This window comes from Mustela nivalis (assembly GCF_964662115.1).
Source record: "Mustela nivalis genome assembly, chromosome: 19".
NCBI lineage: Eukaryota > Metazoa > Chordata > Mammalia > Carnivora > Mustelidae > Mustela > Mustela nivalis.
In genome coordinates this window covers 16,051,767-16,069,757 of record NC_139038.1, presented here as the reverse complement: position 1 = coordinate 16,069,757, position 17,991 = coordinate 16,051,767, and the positions used below count along the sequence as shown (strand labels likewise).

General features: G+C 41.1%; 1 protein-coding gene across 3 annotated transcripts in view; it reads left to right on the top strand.

Annotated features, from left to right (window-relative positions):
- LOC309854793 (integrin alpha-X-like) overlaps window positions 1-13,994 on the top strand; it is a 30,912-nt gene extending 16,918 nt beyond the window's left edge. For all 3 annotated transcript variants that reach the window (XM_082714285.1, XM_082714286.1, XM_082714284.1), the window contains 10 exons: window positions 7,843-7,959; window positions 8,048-8,127; window positions 8,211-8,294; window positions 11,013-11,091; window positions 11,202-11,309; window positions 11,413-11,496; window positions 11,700-11,813; window positions 11,954-12,055; window positions 12,322-12,432; window positions 12,797-13,994. In XM_082714285.1, coding sequence (XP_082570411.1) covers window positions 7,843-7,959; window positions 8,048-8,127; window positions 8,211-8,294; window positions 11,013-11,091; window positions 11,202-11,309; window positions 11,413-11,496; window positions 11,700-11,813; window positions 11,954-12,055; window positions 12,322-12,432; window positions 12,797-12,895 — 978 coding nt within the window. In that variant the 3' untranslated portion in view covers window positions 12,896-13,994. The remainder of the gene's footprint in view (window positions 1-7,842; window positions 7,960-8,047; window positions 8,128-8,210; window positions 8,295-11,012; window positions 11,092-11,201; window positions 11,310-11,412; window positions 11,497-11,699; window positions 11,814-11,953; window positions 12,056-12,321; window positions 12,433-12,796) is intronic.
- Window positions 13,995-17,991: the final 3,997 nt, after the last annotated feature.

Below are 17,991 nucleotides of genomic sequence, written 5' to 3'. Positions count from 1 at the left end.
CTATTAAGTACCAGGCACAATACTAGTTTCTTTCTTTTTAAAAATTTGTCTTGTTTTTAAAGTATTCCAAGATTCATTGTTGGTGCACCACACCCAGTGCTCCATGCAATATGTGCCCTCCTTAATACTCATCACCAGGCTCACCTAACCCCCACCCCTCCCCTCCAAACCCTTCAGTTTGTTTCTCAGAGTCCACAGTCTCTCATGCTTCATCTCCCCCTCTCGTTACCCCCTATTCACTTTTCCTTTCCTTTTCCTAATGTCCTCCGTGTTATTCCTTATGCTCCACAAATAAGTGAAAACATATAATAATTGACTATATCTGATTGACTTATTTCACTCAGCAAGATCTCCTCCAGTCCTGTCCATGTTGCTACAAAAGTTGGGAATTCATCCTTTCTGATGGCTCTGTAATATTCCATTGTATATATGGACCACATCTTCTTTATCCATTCATCTGTTGAAGGGCATCTTCACTCTTTCCACAGTTTGGTGATTGTAGCCATTGTTGCTATGAACTCTGGGGTTTCTGTGGCCCTTCTTTTCACTACATCTGTATCTTTGGGGTAAATACCTAGTAGTGCAATGGCAGGGTCATAGGGTAGCTCTATTTTTAATTTTTTGATGAATCTCCACACTGTTTTCCAAAGTGGCTGCACCAACTTACATTCCCACCAACAGTTTAAGAGGGTTCCCTTTTCTCTATATCTTTTCTGACACTTGTTGTTTCTGGTCCCATTGATTTTGGCCATTCTAATTGGTGTAAGGTGGTATCTCAATGTGGGGTTTTGATTTGAATCTCCCTGATGGCTAATGATGATGAGCATTTTTTCATATGTCTGTTAGCCATTTGTATGTCTTCATTGGAGAAGTGTCTATTCATGTCTTCTGCCCATTTTTTTTTTTTTTTTTTGACATGATTATCTGTTTTGTGTGTGTTGAGTTTGAGGAGTTCTTTATCGATCTTGGACATCAGCCCTTTGTCTGTATTGTCATTTGTGAATATCTTCTCCCATTCCATGGGTTGCCTCTTTGTTTTGTGGGCTGTTTCCTTTGTTGTGTGTGAGCTATTGATCTTGAGGAAGTCCCAAAAGTTCATTTTCGCTTTTGTTTCCTTTGTCTTTGGAGACATATCTTGAAAGAAGTTCCTGTGGCTGATGTCAAAGAGGTTACTGCCTATGTTCTCTAGGATTCTGATGAATTCCTGCCTCACCTTGAGGTCTTTTTAAAAAAAATTTATTTATTTTCAGCATAAATTGTTTTTGCACCACCCCCAGTGCTCCATGCAATCCATGCCTTCTATAATACCCACCACCTGGATCCCCCAACCTCCCACCCCCCTGACACTTCAATCTCCTCAGATTGTTTTACAGAGTCCATAGTCTCTCATGGTTCACCTCCCCTTCCAATTTCCCTCAACTCCCTTCTCCTCTCTAACTCCCCTTGTACTCCATGCTATTTGTTATGCTCCACAAATAAGTGGAACCATATGATAATTGACTCTGTCTGCTTGACTTATTTCACTCAGCATAATCTCTTCCAGTCCTGTCCATGTTGATACAAAAGTTGGGTATTTGTCCTTTCTGATGGAGGCATAATACTCCATGGTATATATGGACCACATCTTCCTTATCCATTCGTTCATTGAAGGGCATCTTGGTTCTTTCCACAGTTTGGCAACTGTGGCCATTGAGTTTATCTTTGTGTTTGGTGTAAGAGAATGGTCAAGTTTCATTCTTCTACGCATAGCTGTCCAATTTTCCCAGCACCATTTATTAAGAGACTGTCTTCTTTCCATAGGATATTTTTTCCTGCTTTGTTGAAGATGATTTGACCATAGAGTTGAGGGTCCATATCTGGACTCTCTATTCTGTTCCACTGGTCTGTGTGTCTGTTTTTATGTCAGTTCCATGCTGTCTTGGTGATCACAGCTTTGTATAAAGCTTGAAATCAGGCAGTGTGATGCCCCCAGTTTTTTTTTTTTTTCAACATTTCCTTAGCAATTCAGGGTCTCTTCTGGTTCCATACATATTTTAGGATTGTTTGCTCCAGCTCTTTGAAAAATGCCAGTGGAATTTTTATTGGAATGCCATTGAAAGTATAGATTGCTCTAGGCAGTATAGACATTTTAACAATGTTTATTTTTCCGATCCATGAGCATGGAATGGTCTTCCATCTTTTTGTGTCTTCTTCAATTTCTTTCATGAGTGTTCTGTAGTTCCTTGAGTACAGATCCTTTACCTTTTTAGTTAGGTTTATTCCCAGGTATCTTATGGTTCTTTGTGCTCTAGTAAATGGAATCGATTCTTTAATTTCCCTCTCTGTATTTTCATTGTTAGTGTATAAGAAAGCAACTGATTTCTGTACATTGATTTTGTATCCTGTCACATTACTGAATTGCTGAATGAGTTCTAATAGTTTGGGGGTGGAGTCTTTTGGGTTTTCCATATAAAGTATCATGTCATCTGTGAAGAGGGAGAGTTTGACTTCTTCATTGCCAATTTGGATACCTTTTATTTCTCTTTGTAGTCTGATTCCTGTTGCTAGGACTTCTAGTACTATGTTGAACAATAGTGGTGAGAGTGAGCATCCTTGTCGTGTTCCTGATTTTAAGGGAAAGGCTCTCAGCTTTACCCCGTTGAGAATAATACCTGCTGTGGGCTTTTCATGAATAGTTTTTATGATATTGAGGAATGTTTCCTCTATCCTTATACTCTGAAGAGTTCTTTTTTTTATTAATTTTTTATTTTTTATAAACATATATTTTTATACTCTGAAGAGTTTTAATCAGGAAAGGATGCTATATGTTTTTTTCTGCATCAATTGAGAGGACCATGTGGTTCTTCTCTTTCCTCTTATTAATGTGTTCAGTCACATTGATTGATTTGTGAATGTTGAGCCACCTTTGCATCCCAGGGATAAATCCTACCTAGTCATGGTGAATAATCCTCTTAATGTACTGTTGGATCCTTTGGCTAAGATTTGGTGAGTATTTTGGCATCCATTTTCATCAGGGATATTGGTCTGAAATTCCCTTCCTGATGGGATCTTTGCCTGGTTTTGGATCAGGGTAATGCTGGCCTCAAAGAATGAGTTTGGAAGTTTGCCTTCTGTTTCTATTTTCTGAAAGAGCTTCTGGAGAATAGGTATGATTTCTTCCTTAATTATTTGGTACAATTCCCCTGGGAATCCATCAGGTCCTAGAATCTTGTTTTTTGGGAGGTTTTTGATCACTGCTTCACTCTTGTTACTGATTATTGGTCTATTCCGACTGTCAATTTTTTTTTCTCTTTCAGTCTTGGTAGTTTATGGATTTCCGGGAAGGCATCCATTTCTTCTAGGTTGTTTAACTTATTGCCGTGTAGCTGTTGATAATTATTTCTGATGATTTCTATTTTCTTGGGGTTAGTCGTGATATCTCTCCTTTCGTTCATAATTTTACTTATCTGAGTCCTTTCTCTTTTCTTTTGGATAAGTCTGGTCAGTGATTTATCGATCTTATTAATTCTTTCAAAGAATCACCTTCTAGTTTCATTGATCTGTTCTATTATTATACTTCTGGCTTCTATACCAGTGATCTCTGCTCTAATATTAATTATTTCTCTTCTCCTGCTTAGCTTAGTTTTTGTTCTTTCTCCAGTTCTTTAAGGTGTAAAGTTAGTTTGTGTATTTGAGATTTTTCTTTTCTTTTCTTTTTTTTTTTTTTTTTAGAGTGAGACTTGGATGGCTATGTATTTTCTACTTAGGACCACCTTTGCCATATCCCATAGGTTTGGGACCGATGTGTTTTCATTCTCATTGGTTTCCATGAGTTGTTTAAGTTCTTCTTTGATTTCCCAGTTGATCCAAACATTCTTGATCAGGATGGCCTTTAGCTTCCAAGTGTTTGAATTCCTTCCAATTTTTTTCTTGTTATTGAGTTCCAGTTTTAAAGCATTGTGGTCTGATAATGTGAAGAGAATAATCTCAATCTTTTGGTATCAGTTGAGCCCTGATTTGTGACCCAGTATGTGGTCTGTTCTGGAGACTGTTCCATGTGTGCTCAGGAACAATGAGTATTCTGTTGGGTTAGGGTATAATGTTCTGTATATATCTGTGAGGTCCATTTGGTCCAGGGTGTCATTCAAAGCTCTTGTTTCTTTTTTGATCTTAGTTGACCTGTCTATTGCTGAGAGGAGAATGGTGGAGTCTCATACAATTAACATATTATTATCGATATGTCTCTATTTTAGTTAACAGTTGGTTTATGTAGTTGGGTGCTCCCATGTTGGGGGCATAGATACTTACAATTGTTAGATCTTCTTGGTAAAGAGACCCTTTAAGAATGATATAGTGTCTTTCTGTATCTCTAACTACAGTCTTTAGCTTAAAGTCTAATTTGTCTGATATGAAAATTGCTACCGGAGCTTTCTTTGGGGTATGTTGGCATGAAAAATAGTACCCCATCCCTTCACTTTCAGTCTGGATGTATCTTTAGGTTCAGAACGAGTCTCTTGTAGACAGCATATGGATGGGTCCTGTCATTTCATCCAATTTGCAATCCTGTGCCATTTCATGGGAGCATTTAGGCTGTTCATGTTGTGAGTGATTATTGAAAGATAAGATTTTATTTTCATCGTGTTGCCTGTAAAGTCTTTGTTTCTATAGATTGTCTCTGTAAATTTCTGATGTATATCACTCTTCATGCCTTTCTCTTTTACAGGAAACCCCCCAATATTTCTTGTAGGGCTGGGTTGGTGATCATATTCTTTCAGTTTCTGCCAGTCTTAGAAGCTCCTTGTCACCCCATCCATTCTGAAGGACAGCCTTGCTGGATAAAATATCCTTCTTCTCATTTAGTACCCTGAATATGTCTTTCCAGCTCTTTCTGGCTTTCCAGGTCTCTGTGGAGAGGTCTGATATTATTCTGATATTCCTCCTCCCTCTGTACATATAAATCTCTTCCCCCTTGGTGCTTTCAAGATTGTTTCCTTGGATTTAAGATTTGCGAATTTTAGTATTGTATGTGATGACATTGGTCTCTTCTTGATCTTAGGAGGGGTCCTCTGTGCCTCTTGGACATGAATGCTTGTCTCCTTCCCCAGATTACGGAAGTTCTCAGTTATGATTTGTTGAAATCTATCTCTCTCCACCCACTCAGGGATTCCAATAATGCTGATATTGGAACATTTAATTGAGTCATTAATCTCTCTCCATCTGATCTCATGGGCTTTAATCTGTTTTTCCCATGCCTCCTCCATCTCCTTCTTTTCTATGATCTTATCTTCTAGCTCACTAATTTTTTTCTTCTGCCACGTTTGCCCTGGCAATTAGAGTATCAATTTAGACTGCATTTCATTCATAACATTTTAAAGTTTGGCCTGATGAGACCCTATATTGTCATTAATATTTTTCCCAAGCCTAGATACTGACTTCCTAATTGTTACTCTGAAGTCTATTTCTGACATCTTGGTTTTATCCATGTCCATTCTTTTTTTGGGTTCCTCCTCTTAGTCATTCTCCTTAGGGGCAGTTGAGGGAATGTACAGAGTCCAAAGTATTGACCATGACCCAGCAAGATGTACCTGTTTTATAGGGAACTTAGGGTTGTCGTTTTCTTGTTCTCCATCCTATCTTCTGGTGGAGGGGATTGGTGGTGCACTGTTACTCAGGCATCCCTGTTCGGGCAGAGTTGTACTGCCCCCTATGGCGAGGAGATGGATTCAGTGAAAACTGGGGCTTTTGTTTTCTGGTACTGGACAAATGGATAAGAAAGATGTGGTCCATATACACTATGGAGTATTATGCCTCCATCAGAAAGGACGAATACCCAACTTTTGTAGTAACATAGACGGGACTGGAAGAGATTATGCTGAGTGAAATAAGTCAAGCAGAGAGAATCAATTATCATATGGTTTCACTTATTTGTGGAGCATAACAAAAAGCATGAAGGACATGGGGAGTTAGAAGGAGGTTGGGGGAAATTGGAAGGGGAGGTGAACCATGAGAGACTATGGACTCTGAAAAACAATCTGAGGGGTTTGAAGTGGCAGGGTGATGGGAGGTCGGGGTACCAGGTGGTGGGTATTATAGAGGGCACAGATTGCATGGAGCACTGGGTGTGGTGCAAAAATAATGAATACTGTTATGCTGAAAATAAATAAATGAAAAAAAAAGAGTTAAATCATTGAAAAAAAGACATATAAATGGACAACAAACATATGAATCAGGGGTCAGGGAAATACAAATCAAAACCACAATGTGATGCAACTTCACACCAGTTGGAGTGGCTAAAATTAACAAGATAGGAAATAACAGATGTTGGTGAGGATGTGGAGAAAGGGGAACCCTCTTACGCTGTTGGTGGAAATGTAAACTGGTATAGCCACTCTCCAAAACAGTATGGAGGTTCCTCAAGAAGTTAAAAATGGAGCTACCCTATGACCCAGAAATTTTACTTCTAGGTATTTATCCAAAGGATACAAACATAGTAATCTGAAGGGACACCTGCATCCAATTGTTTATGGCAGCTATGTCCACAATAGCCAAACTATGGAAACAGCACAGGTGTCCATCAACAGATGAATGGATAAAGAGTATGTGGTATATCTATAATATAATATTACTCAACCATCAAAAAGAATGAAATTTTGTCATATGTGATGATGTGGTTGGAACTAGAGGGTACTATGCTAAGCAAAATAAGTCAGAGAAAAACAGATACCATATAATTTCACTCATATGTGGAATTTAAGAAATAAAAGCAATGAACATAGTGGAAGGGAAGGAAAAATAAAATAAGATGAAAACAGAAAGGGAGTCCAACCATGAGAGGCTCTTAACTATGGGAAAGAAACTGAGGGTTGCTAGAGGGGAAGTGGGTTGGGGGTATGGGGTAAGTAGGTGATTGGCTTTAAGGAGGGCACTGGATGTAGTGAGCACTGGGTTAGTTATACGTAACTGTTAAATCACTAGATTCTACCCCTGAAACTAATAATATAGTATATGTTCACTAAATTGGATTTAAATAAAAAATTTAAAAAAAAGAAATGCAAAAAAACCCCCTTATCTGTTGATGGCATACATTAAAGTATTTCTGGATAAAATGATGTGATATTCAGAATGTGCTTTAAATTTTTCAGGAAAAAAGTGGCAAAGAGCTGAATAAAGCTGAGTGAAATAAGTCAAGCAGAGAGAGTCAATTATCATATGGCTTCACTTATTTGTGGAGCATAACAAATAGCATGGAGGACATGGGGAGATAGAGAGGAGAAGGGAGGTGGGAGAAATTGGAAGGGGAGGTGAACCATGAGAGACTATGAACTCCAAGAAACAGTCTGAGGGGTTTGAAGTGTCGGGGGGGGGGAGGTTGGGGTACCAGGTGGTGGGTATTATAGAGGGCATGGATTGCATGGAGCACTGGGTGTGGTGCAAAAATAATGAATACTGTTATGCTGAAAATAAATAGATTTAAAAAATGGAAATACAAACAAACAAACAAAAAAGAGTAGAAAAATGCTAGTAATTAAAATTGAGTGATGGGAACATGGGCGTTACTTTCCTAGTCTCTCTCTACCCTACTAAGTATGTTTCAAAATTTCCATAATAAAAAGCCTTTTAAAAAGAACAGTAAAGAAAAAGGGGGTAGACTCTAATAAATCTGGCATTTCTATTAGGAAGAAGTTTGACCGAATAGTGTCTAAATATTTTTATTTTATTTTATTTTTAGTGTGAGGATTTTTTTTTAAAAACATAATCTGAAGGTAGATACTTCACTGAAGGTAGAAACTATCACTACTTCATGGAGTCTCTTTGGAATATGAACAGATGCTCACCTGTTTTTTTTCCACCTTCCTTGCCTAGAACCAGCTGCAGCCACACTCCCCACGCCTGACCTGTGATGGCAACCCAGCCCAGGGCCAGGGTACTCAGAGCACTCGCTGCAGCATCAACCACCTCATCCTCCATGAGGGTGCCCGGGTTAGTCTTGCTTGTGTCCACCCCCAGCTCCCCTGCCCTCACCCTATCTCATTCCCTGTAACCTCCCTCATTACTGCCTCTTCCTCAGATCACTTTCCTGGTCACCTTTGATGTCTCCCCCAAGGCCATGCTCGGGGACCGGCTGCTTCTGACTGCTAATGTGAGCAGGTGAGCTGGGCGAATTTAGATCTCCTTGCACCTTGCCTCCTCCTCTGGGATGTTTACCAACTAGGCTCCTCCTCTTTCTCCAGTGAAAATAACACTCCCAGGACCAGCAAGAGCACCTTTCAGATGGAGCTCATAGTGAAGTATGCCATCTACACCGTGATTAGCAGGTACCATAACATGACTTCTCCACTCTGATGGGTCTAGGCAAGTGTTGCAGCCACTGCAGCAGTTGAACACCCGAGACATTCAGGTTTTATCACCACCCTTTCTATTGGTAGATGATCAAGTATTGAGTGTTTATTGTGAGCTTGTTATGATGATAATAATTGTGATATTATTATCATTACATCATACGTTTAATAGAGATTATGGGTCCTTTTAAAAAATTATTCATTTCACACACACACACCACACACACACACACACACACACACACACACAGCACAAGTAGGCAGAGTGTAGGCAGAAGGAGAGGGAGAATCAGGCTCCTCACTGAGTAGAGAGTCCACTGTGGGGCTTGATCCCAGGATCCTGGGATCATGACCCAAGCTGAAGGCAGATGCTTAAACAACTGAGCCACTCAGATGTCCTGAGGTTATGGTTCTTAGAAGTTTTTCTTAAAAGTACCAAGATTGTCCTGGGTTTCCTGAGACATATGAGACATTTTCCAGTCTTAAAGTTTTTACAGCTTTGTTGGGGAGGGAGTTTACCCTGATCCAAGGTAGAATCTCATCAATGACCTCTCTGTGGTTCTGTACCCTGAAGCTATTATGAATTCCCAAGAGCAGCTAGAGACTCCTTTCAGGGAGGCCTCAGCTAAATGTTGAAAAGTCCATAACTTTGAGCTTAGCCAGTGATTCTCAAAGGAGACCTTGGCATTTGGATAAGACAATTCATTGCAAGGAGCAGATGTACACCACATAGGTCTTTTAGAACTGCTATTCCTCCTTTTCCCAGTTCCCTTCGGGAGGTATAGGAAGAAATGAACTGTTTGCTGCAGAAGCCGAGTGTCAGGGAGAAGGTAGATAAAAGAAAAACCTTAAAATGCTGCTCCAGGGTATTTACCCCAAAGATACAGATGTCGTGAAAAGAAGGGCCATCTGTACCCCAATGTTCATAGCAGCAATGGCCACGGTTGCCAAACTGTGGAAAGAACCAAGATGTCCTTCAACGGACGAATGGATAAGGAAGATGTGGTCCATATACACTATGGAGTATTATGCCTCCATCAGAAAGGACAAATACCCAACTTTTGTAGCAACATGGACGGGACTGGAAGAGATGATGCTGAGTGAAATCAGTCAAGCAGAGAGAGTCAATTATCATATGGTTTCACTTATTTGTGGAGCATAACAAATAGCATGGAGGACATGGGGAGATAGAGAGGAGAAGGGAGTTGGGGGAAATTGGAAGGGGAGGTGAACCACGAGAGACTATGGACTCTGTAAAACAATCTGAGGGTTTTGAAGGGGCGGGGGGTGGGAGGTCGGGGTACCAGGTAGTGGGTATTATAGAGGGCACGGATTGCATGGAGCACTGGGTGTGGTGCAAAAATAATAAATACTGTTATGCTGAAAATAAATAAATTTAATTTAAAAAAAAGGAAAAAAAATGCTGCTCCAGGAGGGATAATAGATGAGTTGTTTAAAATTTAGGAGTCAAGTAATATATTTGAGCATATACCTTCCTTCTGTAAATACCTTCCTAGCATTTGCTGTGTTCTAAGACAGGGCTATATTTGCTTTATATAAATTCATTTAACATTCAACAAAGGTTTATTGAGCCTCTATTATGTATGATCAAAACCAGAAGTAACGACCTGTCCTTGTGTGATGTGTACACTCATGATGTACAACAAACCCATGTGGCTTAGTATGGGTACATTCTGTTGTACAAGTTCTGTCCTTGTGACTCATTGGACATCCTTTTCCACCCAGTTTCACATTCTAATTCACACTTCCATACCAGGAGCTCTCAGCAGCCTGGCCAGGTGCATGCTCTGAGCTTGCTTTCTAGAGTGTGCCCTGGGGACCCATATGCAGGGTACACTACATCTAAGTGTATGTGGCTCTACAGTTCAGTTGTGCTCTGCTGATCCAACTCTGTGGGTGGGGATGTTCAGAGAGGCCCTTAAGATGAAGCTGGGGCATTTGGGGGGAGTTGCTCACAGAAGAGGGATGAGAATTCAGAATAGAAGTAGTCTAGATTTAGGACTTTGCTGGCAAAGGACAGATACTTAAGAAGTAGAGCAAGAAGGGGTGGGGGTGAGACCACATGTTCAAGGGACCAGGCTGGCCACTGGGTCTCCACACATGGGTCTGGGAAGGCCTCAGGAGGAATTGTTACACTGAGATCTAGCCAACAGTCTACTGTTAGACCTTCCCTCACCTCTAAGCTCCAATCCCAGAAAAGCCAAGGAAACAGGAGATGAGAAAAGGCCTGTGGGAGGCCAGACAAGGGTAGTGTTCAGTAGACATTTGTCAACAGCATCAGCATAAATCTCTCCAAAATTCTACTGTGTCTCACATGCATATCTAGTATCCTCTGTGCCCATGAAAGCCTGAAAGGGAAACAGTCACAGGGAGGGATGGCCTGGCCCATGCTTTCCAGTGAGTCAATGACATAGTTCTGGGTCCATTTCACTGTAGTCTCTGCCCAGTCCCCTGGTTAGTTTCCTCTGTTGGGAGCTCTTTTTGAGAATCTTGCACCCAGCCTGAAGCCCAGTCCTGCTCCATAAACACTCCCATTATCCAACATCAGTAATAGACTTCATTGAAGACCACCCCAAGACCCCAGTGACTACCTATCCTGTGATGCTGCTAGCCAGAACTCTTTAGGAGGCCCCCATGGGACCTCAAATTCATCCATGCCTTTTCTCTCACCAGCCTTGAACAGTCCACCAAGTACCTCAACTTCTCAGCCTCAGACCAGGAGGAAAGCAGCCAAGCTCAGCATAGATACCAGGTAAGTGATGATGACTCAGGACTGGGGGCTATGGCAGGGACCTGGTATCCAATAATTAGGGAGAGAAATGGGTTTTGACATGGTTTTTGCCCTCACTGTCCTCTGTGCAGGTGAACAACTTGGGACAGAGGGACCTGCCTATCAGCATCATCTTCTCTGTGCCTGTGAAGCTGAATGGGGTACCTGTGTGGACACAATTAGAGGTCTTCCACCCCCAGGTACTCCAGGACTGTGTACAGCTCATGTAGTTTACCTGGATTCTCTTTGTCCCTCATGAATTCCCAATGACCCCATTGAAATGCTTGCTTTGTATTTTCCTAGAATCCCTCCATTCAGTGCTCTTCAGAGAGAATAGTTCACACAAAGTCTGACTTCCTGACCAAAAATCAGAAGAGTTATGTGCTGGTAAGGAGGGTTACGGGCCATTTCCACTTGAAGCCACACTTCAGAGGAATTTAATTCAGGAATCAATATTATATTCAGATGGCTGTCTGCTGAACAATCCTCTTGAATTCAAATGTGGCTACTCCTCTCATCAGTCAGTTTAATGCTGTCTTCTATCTTTAAAACCACCTATCTCTAGCCTCGTGTTACTTCTCTATTCCTAGGACTGCTCCATTGCTGACTGTCTGAGGTTCTGTTGTGACCTCCCTTCCTTTGGCATCCAGGAGGAACTTGACTTCATCCTGAAGGGCAACATCAGTTTTGGTTGGGTCAGCCAGGTGTGTGGGCCCAACAGCAGAGTCTCTTCCCTGAATCCAGGTGGACCATATGTGTCTGTGGCCACCCTCAAACCAGGACTTTACTTGACCTCTGAGCCTTTCCCAGAGATAGTCCCCAGCTCTGCCCCTCTGTATTGCAGACCTTGCAGAAGAAGGTATCTGTGGTGAGTGTGGCTGAAATCACGTTCAACAGATCCGTGTATTCCCAGCTTCCAGGACAGGAGGCATTCTTGAGAGCTCAGGTAGTGACCATGTAGTAGGAGTGGCCAGGCTGGTAAGAGGGCTCTTAATGCTAAATCTGTGGTGCTGTGTGGGAGGCTCAGAAGCCTGGAGGGAGGAAGGATGAAGGTCCATCAGCAGGAAATCTGTCCCTAAGCCCATGAGTGCTTCTATATCCCACCTTTTGGAGAAAAGGAAGGAGGGGAGGGAGCTAAAGTTTGGTGAACCTAGAAAGAGTCTGGGAGAGGAAGAGTTCTGATACTTTCTGATAAGGTCATCTCCACTCCAGATGGAGACGGTGCTGGAGAAGTATGAGGTCTACAATCCTATCCCCATCATTGTGGGCAGCTCTGTGGGAGGACTGCTGCTGTTGGCTCTCATCACAGCCGTCCTGTACAAGGTGAGACTTTTCCACTCTCTTCTTCCTGTCTTTTGTACTGTCTTCCTCACTACATGTTTCTTTTCATGGCAAATATTAACATAAAAACAGTGGCCTGGATTAGGTGTTGACACCACCACTGATTCTGTCTGTAGCTGTAGGCAGTGTCTGGTCCATGCTGGACCTTGATTTCTTGTTCTGAAGGTGATTCCACCTAGTTCACAAATCGTGGTAAAGTCTAAATGACCCAGTATGTCCAAAGACTCTAGTACAGTGCTTGAACATAGAGTAGATGTTCCAGAAATGGTGATCCCTCTCCCCTGAGCCATCTCTTTTCCTCTCTTCCACTGGGTTTCCTAATCCTTTTTTCCTTCCTCCCCCACAGGTTGGCTTCTTCAAGCGTCAGTATAAAGAAATGATGGCAGAAGCAAGTGGACAGACTGTCCCAGAACATGGGACTTCTGACCCTCAAGTTGCCCAATAAGAAACTACCTCCTATTGTCCCTTGAACCTGTTATCTTCTGAGAAGCTTTCTTGTTCTCTTACAACCACCAAAGTTAGGCCTACAGGAGGAGAAATGCTCCACATGAGTGAGGCTAAGGTCAAGCTGATTTCTCCCTTTGGGAGGATGCAGTGTGTCCACACTACATGCCTTGCCTGGGGAGGGCCATTTGTCCTGTCAAGGTTGTAATTGGAAACCCCAAAACGGGATTCTAACCATGCCCACATGCCATGACTTTCTCTGTGCCTCCCCATCATCCTTATTCCTAGTAAAATCCTGTCAATATTAGCCCTTTGTCTCAGGGATCTAGGTCCAGATTTCCCAACCTGAACTGGAAATAAAATGTCTGCACACTGGAATTTGTAAACTTGGTTTTCAGGCTTTGTCAGCATTGCTAGCTGGGAAGGAGGAATAGAACCCCAGCAGAGGGGACATTTCTGTTCTCAGTTTTTCCACATTGAGGGTGATGTTGGCTGTGGGTCTTTCATATATGGTCTTTATGATGTTGGGGTATGATCCATCTATACCTACTTTGTTGAGAGTTTCTATTGAAAATGGATGCTGTACTTGGTCAAATGCTTATTCTGCTGGGAAGAACATATGGTTCTTATTCTTTCTTTCATTAATGTGGTATATCACCTGGATCCATTTGCAAATATTGAACCACAAATACCACTTAATCATGGCAAATGGCTCTTTTGATGTACTGTTTGATTTGATTTGCTGGTATCTTGTTGAGAATTTTTGTATCCATGTTCATCGGAGATATTGGTCTGTAATTCTTTTTATAGGGGTTTTTCTGATATTGAATAAAGGTAATACTGGTCTCATAGAAAAAAAAAAAAAGAACTCCAGCAGAGTATTGACTCAAGACCACTTGGTTCACCTAGCTCTAGCATCTCTCAGAGATCAAGAGGACCAGGGCACTTCCATATTTTGAGATTGCAAATATAGTAAATGAAGAAATGCTGAGACATAATTATAAATTTTTTAATTTAATTTAAATTTAAATGTCATTAGGTATTTAGTGCCAGTATTTAAATGTTGGCCTTAACAAATAAACATGTGTTGTTAAAACCAATGTATGTACCTTTATTGGGAAATAAGTCAAAGATCTAAAATTATGGCCTTTTAGGGATGTAGATCCTGTACAATGATGCCCATGGTGTCCCCTAACCAATGGTGGATGCTGGCCAGCCCTGAATCCTGGGGCCAGGACAAGAATGTTAAATAAAGGGAAGGCTATTACATCCCTATATTGGGGTAACCTGGCTTCTTATTCTACTCACTCAATTCTCAAAGCTGTCACTGATGGGAAGCTAATGGAGCTGTGGCAGATGGGGATGGGGCAAGAAAAAGGCCTCTGGTGGAAAGGTCATTTGAGTGAACCAGTACACTGGTGTTTCTTAAAAATCCTAGGAGGCAGTGAAGGGGACATTGTTTGCATAAGGTTAGTGACTGGCAGGCACTTTGAACTCCTATATCAGAGATCTGCTGTCCCCAATATGGTCATTGTTACTATTATGTCTGTTACTGAGCTGGGTGTCAACACATATCACGTCATTCCCTGCCCTGAAGTGATCCCACTGTTGCTGCCATCTCCGGGCCATGTGGATGTTCTAATTAGAAACACACTCATGAAAGAAATTTAAGAAGACACAAAAAGATGGAAGACCATTCCATGCTCATGGATAGGAAGAATAAACATTGTTAAAATGTCTATACTGCCTAGAGCAATCTATACTTCCAATGCCATTCTGATCAAAATTCCACTGGCATTTTTCAAAGAGCTGAAGCAAACAGTCCTAAAATTTGTATGGATCCAGAAGAGACCCCAAATTGTTAAGAAAATGTTGAAAAAGAAAAACAAAACTGGGAGCCTCACGTTGATTAATTTCAAGCTTTACTACAAAGCTGTGATCACCAAGACAGCATGGTACTGGTATAAAAAGAGACACCTAGACCTGTGGAACAGAGTAGAGATCCCAGATATTGGCCCTCAACTCTATGGCCAAATCATCTTCAACAAAGCAGGAAAAAATATCCAGTGGGAAAAAAACACCAGTCTCTTCAATAATTGGTGCTGGGAAAATTGGACAGCTATTTGTAGAAGAAGGAAACTTGACCATTCCCTTACACCATAAACAAAGATAAACTCGAAATGGATAAAAGATCTCAACATGAGGCAGGAATCCATCAGAATCCTAGAGGAGAACATAGGCAGTAACCTTTTCGACATAGGCCACAGCAACTTCTTTCAAGATATGTCTCCAAAAGCAAAGGAAACAAAAGTCAAAATGAACTTTTGGGACTTCATCAAGATGAAAAGCTCATGCACAGCCAAGGAAACAGTCTAAAAAACAAAGAGGCAGTGTAAGAGCACCACACAGCACCGTGCTCCAGAAATCCATGCCTTCTTTCACACCCACCACCTGGTTCCCCCACCCTCTAACCCCTGCCCCTTCAAAACCCTCAGATTGATTTTCAGAGTCCTTAGTCTCTCATGGTTTACCTCCCCTTCCAATTTCCCTCAACTCCCTTAACCTCTCCATTTCCCTTTGTCCTCCATGTTATTTGTTATGCTCTATAAATAAGTGAAACCATATTATAATTGACTCTCTCTGCTTGACTTGTTTCACTCAGCATAATCTCTTCCAGTCCTCTCCGTGTTGATACAAAAGTTTAGTATTCATCCTTTCTGATGGAGGCATAATACTCCATAGTGTATATGGACCACATCTTCCTTATCCATTCATCTGTTGAAGGGCATCTTGCTTCCTTTTTTTTAAATTTATTTTTTATTTATTTTCAGCATAGCAGTATTCATTATTTTTGCACCACACCCAGTGCTCCATGCAATCCGTGCCCTCTATAATACCCACCACCTGGTACCCCAACCTCCCCCCCACCCCCGCCACTTCAAACCTCTCAGATTGTTTTTCAGAGTCCATAGTCTCTCATGGTTCACCTCCCCTTCCAATTTCCCCCAACTCCCTTCTCTTCTCTAACTCCCCATGTCCTCCATGCTATTTGTTATGCTCCACAAATAAGTGAAGCCATATGATAATTGATTCTCTCTGCTTGACTGATTTCACTCAGCATAATCTCTTCCAGTCCCGTCCATGTTGCTACAAAAGTTGGGTATTTGTCCTTTCTGATGGAGGCATCATACTCCATAGTGTATATGGACCACATCCTCCTTATCCATTCGTCCGTTGAAGGGTATTTTGGTTCTTTCCACAGTTTGGCGACCGTGGCCATTGCTGTTATGAACATTGGGGTACAGATGGCCCTTCTTTTCATGACATCTGTATCTTTGGGGTAAGTACCCAGGAGTGCAATTGCAGGGTCATTGGGAAGCTCTATTTTTAATTTCTTGAGGAATCTCCACACTGTTCTCCAAAGTGGCTGCACCAACTTGCATTCCCACCAACAGTGTAAGAGGGTTTCCCTTTCTCCACAACCTCTCCAACACATGTTGTTTCCTGTCTTGCTAATTTTGGCCTTTCTAACTGGTGTAAGGTGGTATCTCATTGTGGAAAAATTACTAAAATTGATAACCCCCTGGGCAGGCCTATCAAAAAGAAAAAAAGAAAGGACCCAAATAAATAAAATCATGAATGAAAGAGAAGAGATCTCAACTAACACCAAAGAAATACAAATAAACATAAGATCATATTATGAGCAACTATATGCCAGCAAGTTTGACAACCTGGAAGAAATTCCTAGAGACGTAGAAACTACTAGAACTGAACCAGGATGAGATAGAGAACCGGAACAGACCCATAACCAACAAGGACAGTGAAGCAGTCATCAAAAATCGCCCAAAAAACAAGAGCCCAGGGCCAGATAACTTCCCAGGGGAATTCTACCAAACATGTAAAGAAGAATTAATTCCTATTCTCCTGAAACTGTTCCAAAAAATTGAAATGGAAGGAAAACTTCCAACTCATTTTATGAGGCCAGCATTACCTTGATCCCAAAACCAGACAAGGACCCCATCAAAAAGGAGAGTTACAGAACAATATCCTTGATGAGCACAGATGTGAAAATTCTCACCAAAATACTAGCCAATAGGATCCAACAGTACATTAAAAGATTTTCACCACGACAAAGTAGGATTTATTCCTGGGCTTCAAGTTTGGTTCAACATCCACAGATCAATCAATGTGATACAATACCTTAATAAAAGCAAAAACAAGAACCATATGATACTCTCAATAGATGACGATAGATGCTGAAAAAGCATTTGACAAAGTACAGCATCCTTTCTTGGTCAAAACTCTTCACAGTGTAGGGATAGAGGGTACATACCTCAAAATCAGCAAAGCCATCTATGAAAAACCAGCAGTGAATATCATTCTCAATGGAGAAAACACGAGAGTTTTTCCACTAAGTTCAGGAACATGGCAGAGATGTCCATTATCACCACTGTTATTCAACAAAGTACTAGAAGTCCTAGCCTCAGCAATCAGAAAACAAAAAGAAATTAAAGGCATTGGAATCAGCAAAGAAGGGGTCAAAGTCTCACTCTTTGCAGATGATATGATACTCTATGTGGAAAACCAGAAAGACTTCACTCTATAACTGCTAGCACTCATACAGGAATTCAGTAAAGTGTCAGGATATAAAATCAATGCACAGAAATCAGTTGCATTTCTATACACCAACGGCAAGAGAGAAGAAAGAGAAATTAAGGAGTTGATCCCATTTACAATTTCACCCCAAACCATAAAATACCTAGGAATAAACCTAAGCAAAGAGGCAAAGAATCTGTACCCAGAAAACTATAAAATTCTCATGAAAGAAATTGAGGAAGACACAAAGAAATAGAAAAACGTTCCATGCTCATGGGTTGGGAGAACAGATATTGTGAAAATGTCTATGCTACCTAAAGCAATCTACACATTTAAGGCAATCCCTATCAAAATACCATCCCCCCTTTTTTCCAAAGAAATGGAACAAATAATCCAAAAATTTATATGTTATAAGAAATGACCCTGAATAGCCAGCAGAATGTTGAAAAAGAAAGCCCAAGTTGGTGGCGCCACAATTCCAGACTTCAAGCTCTATTACAA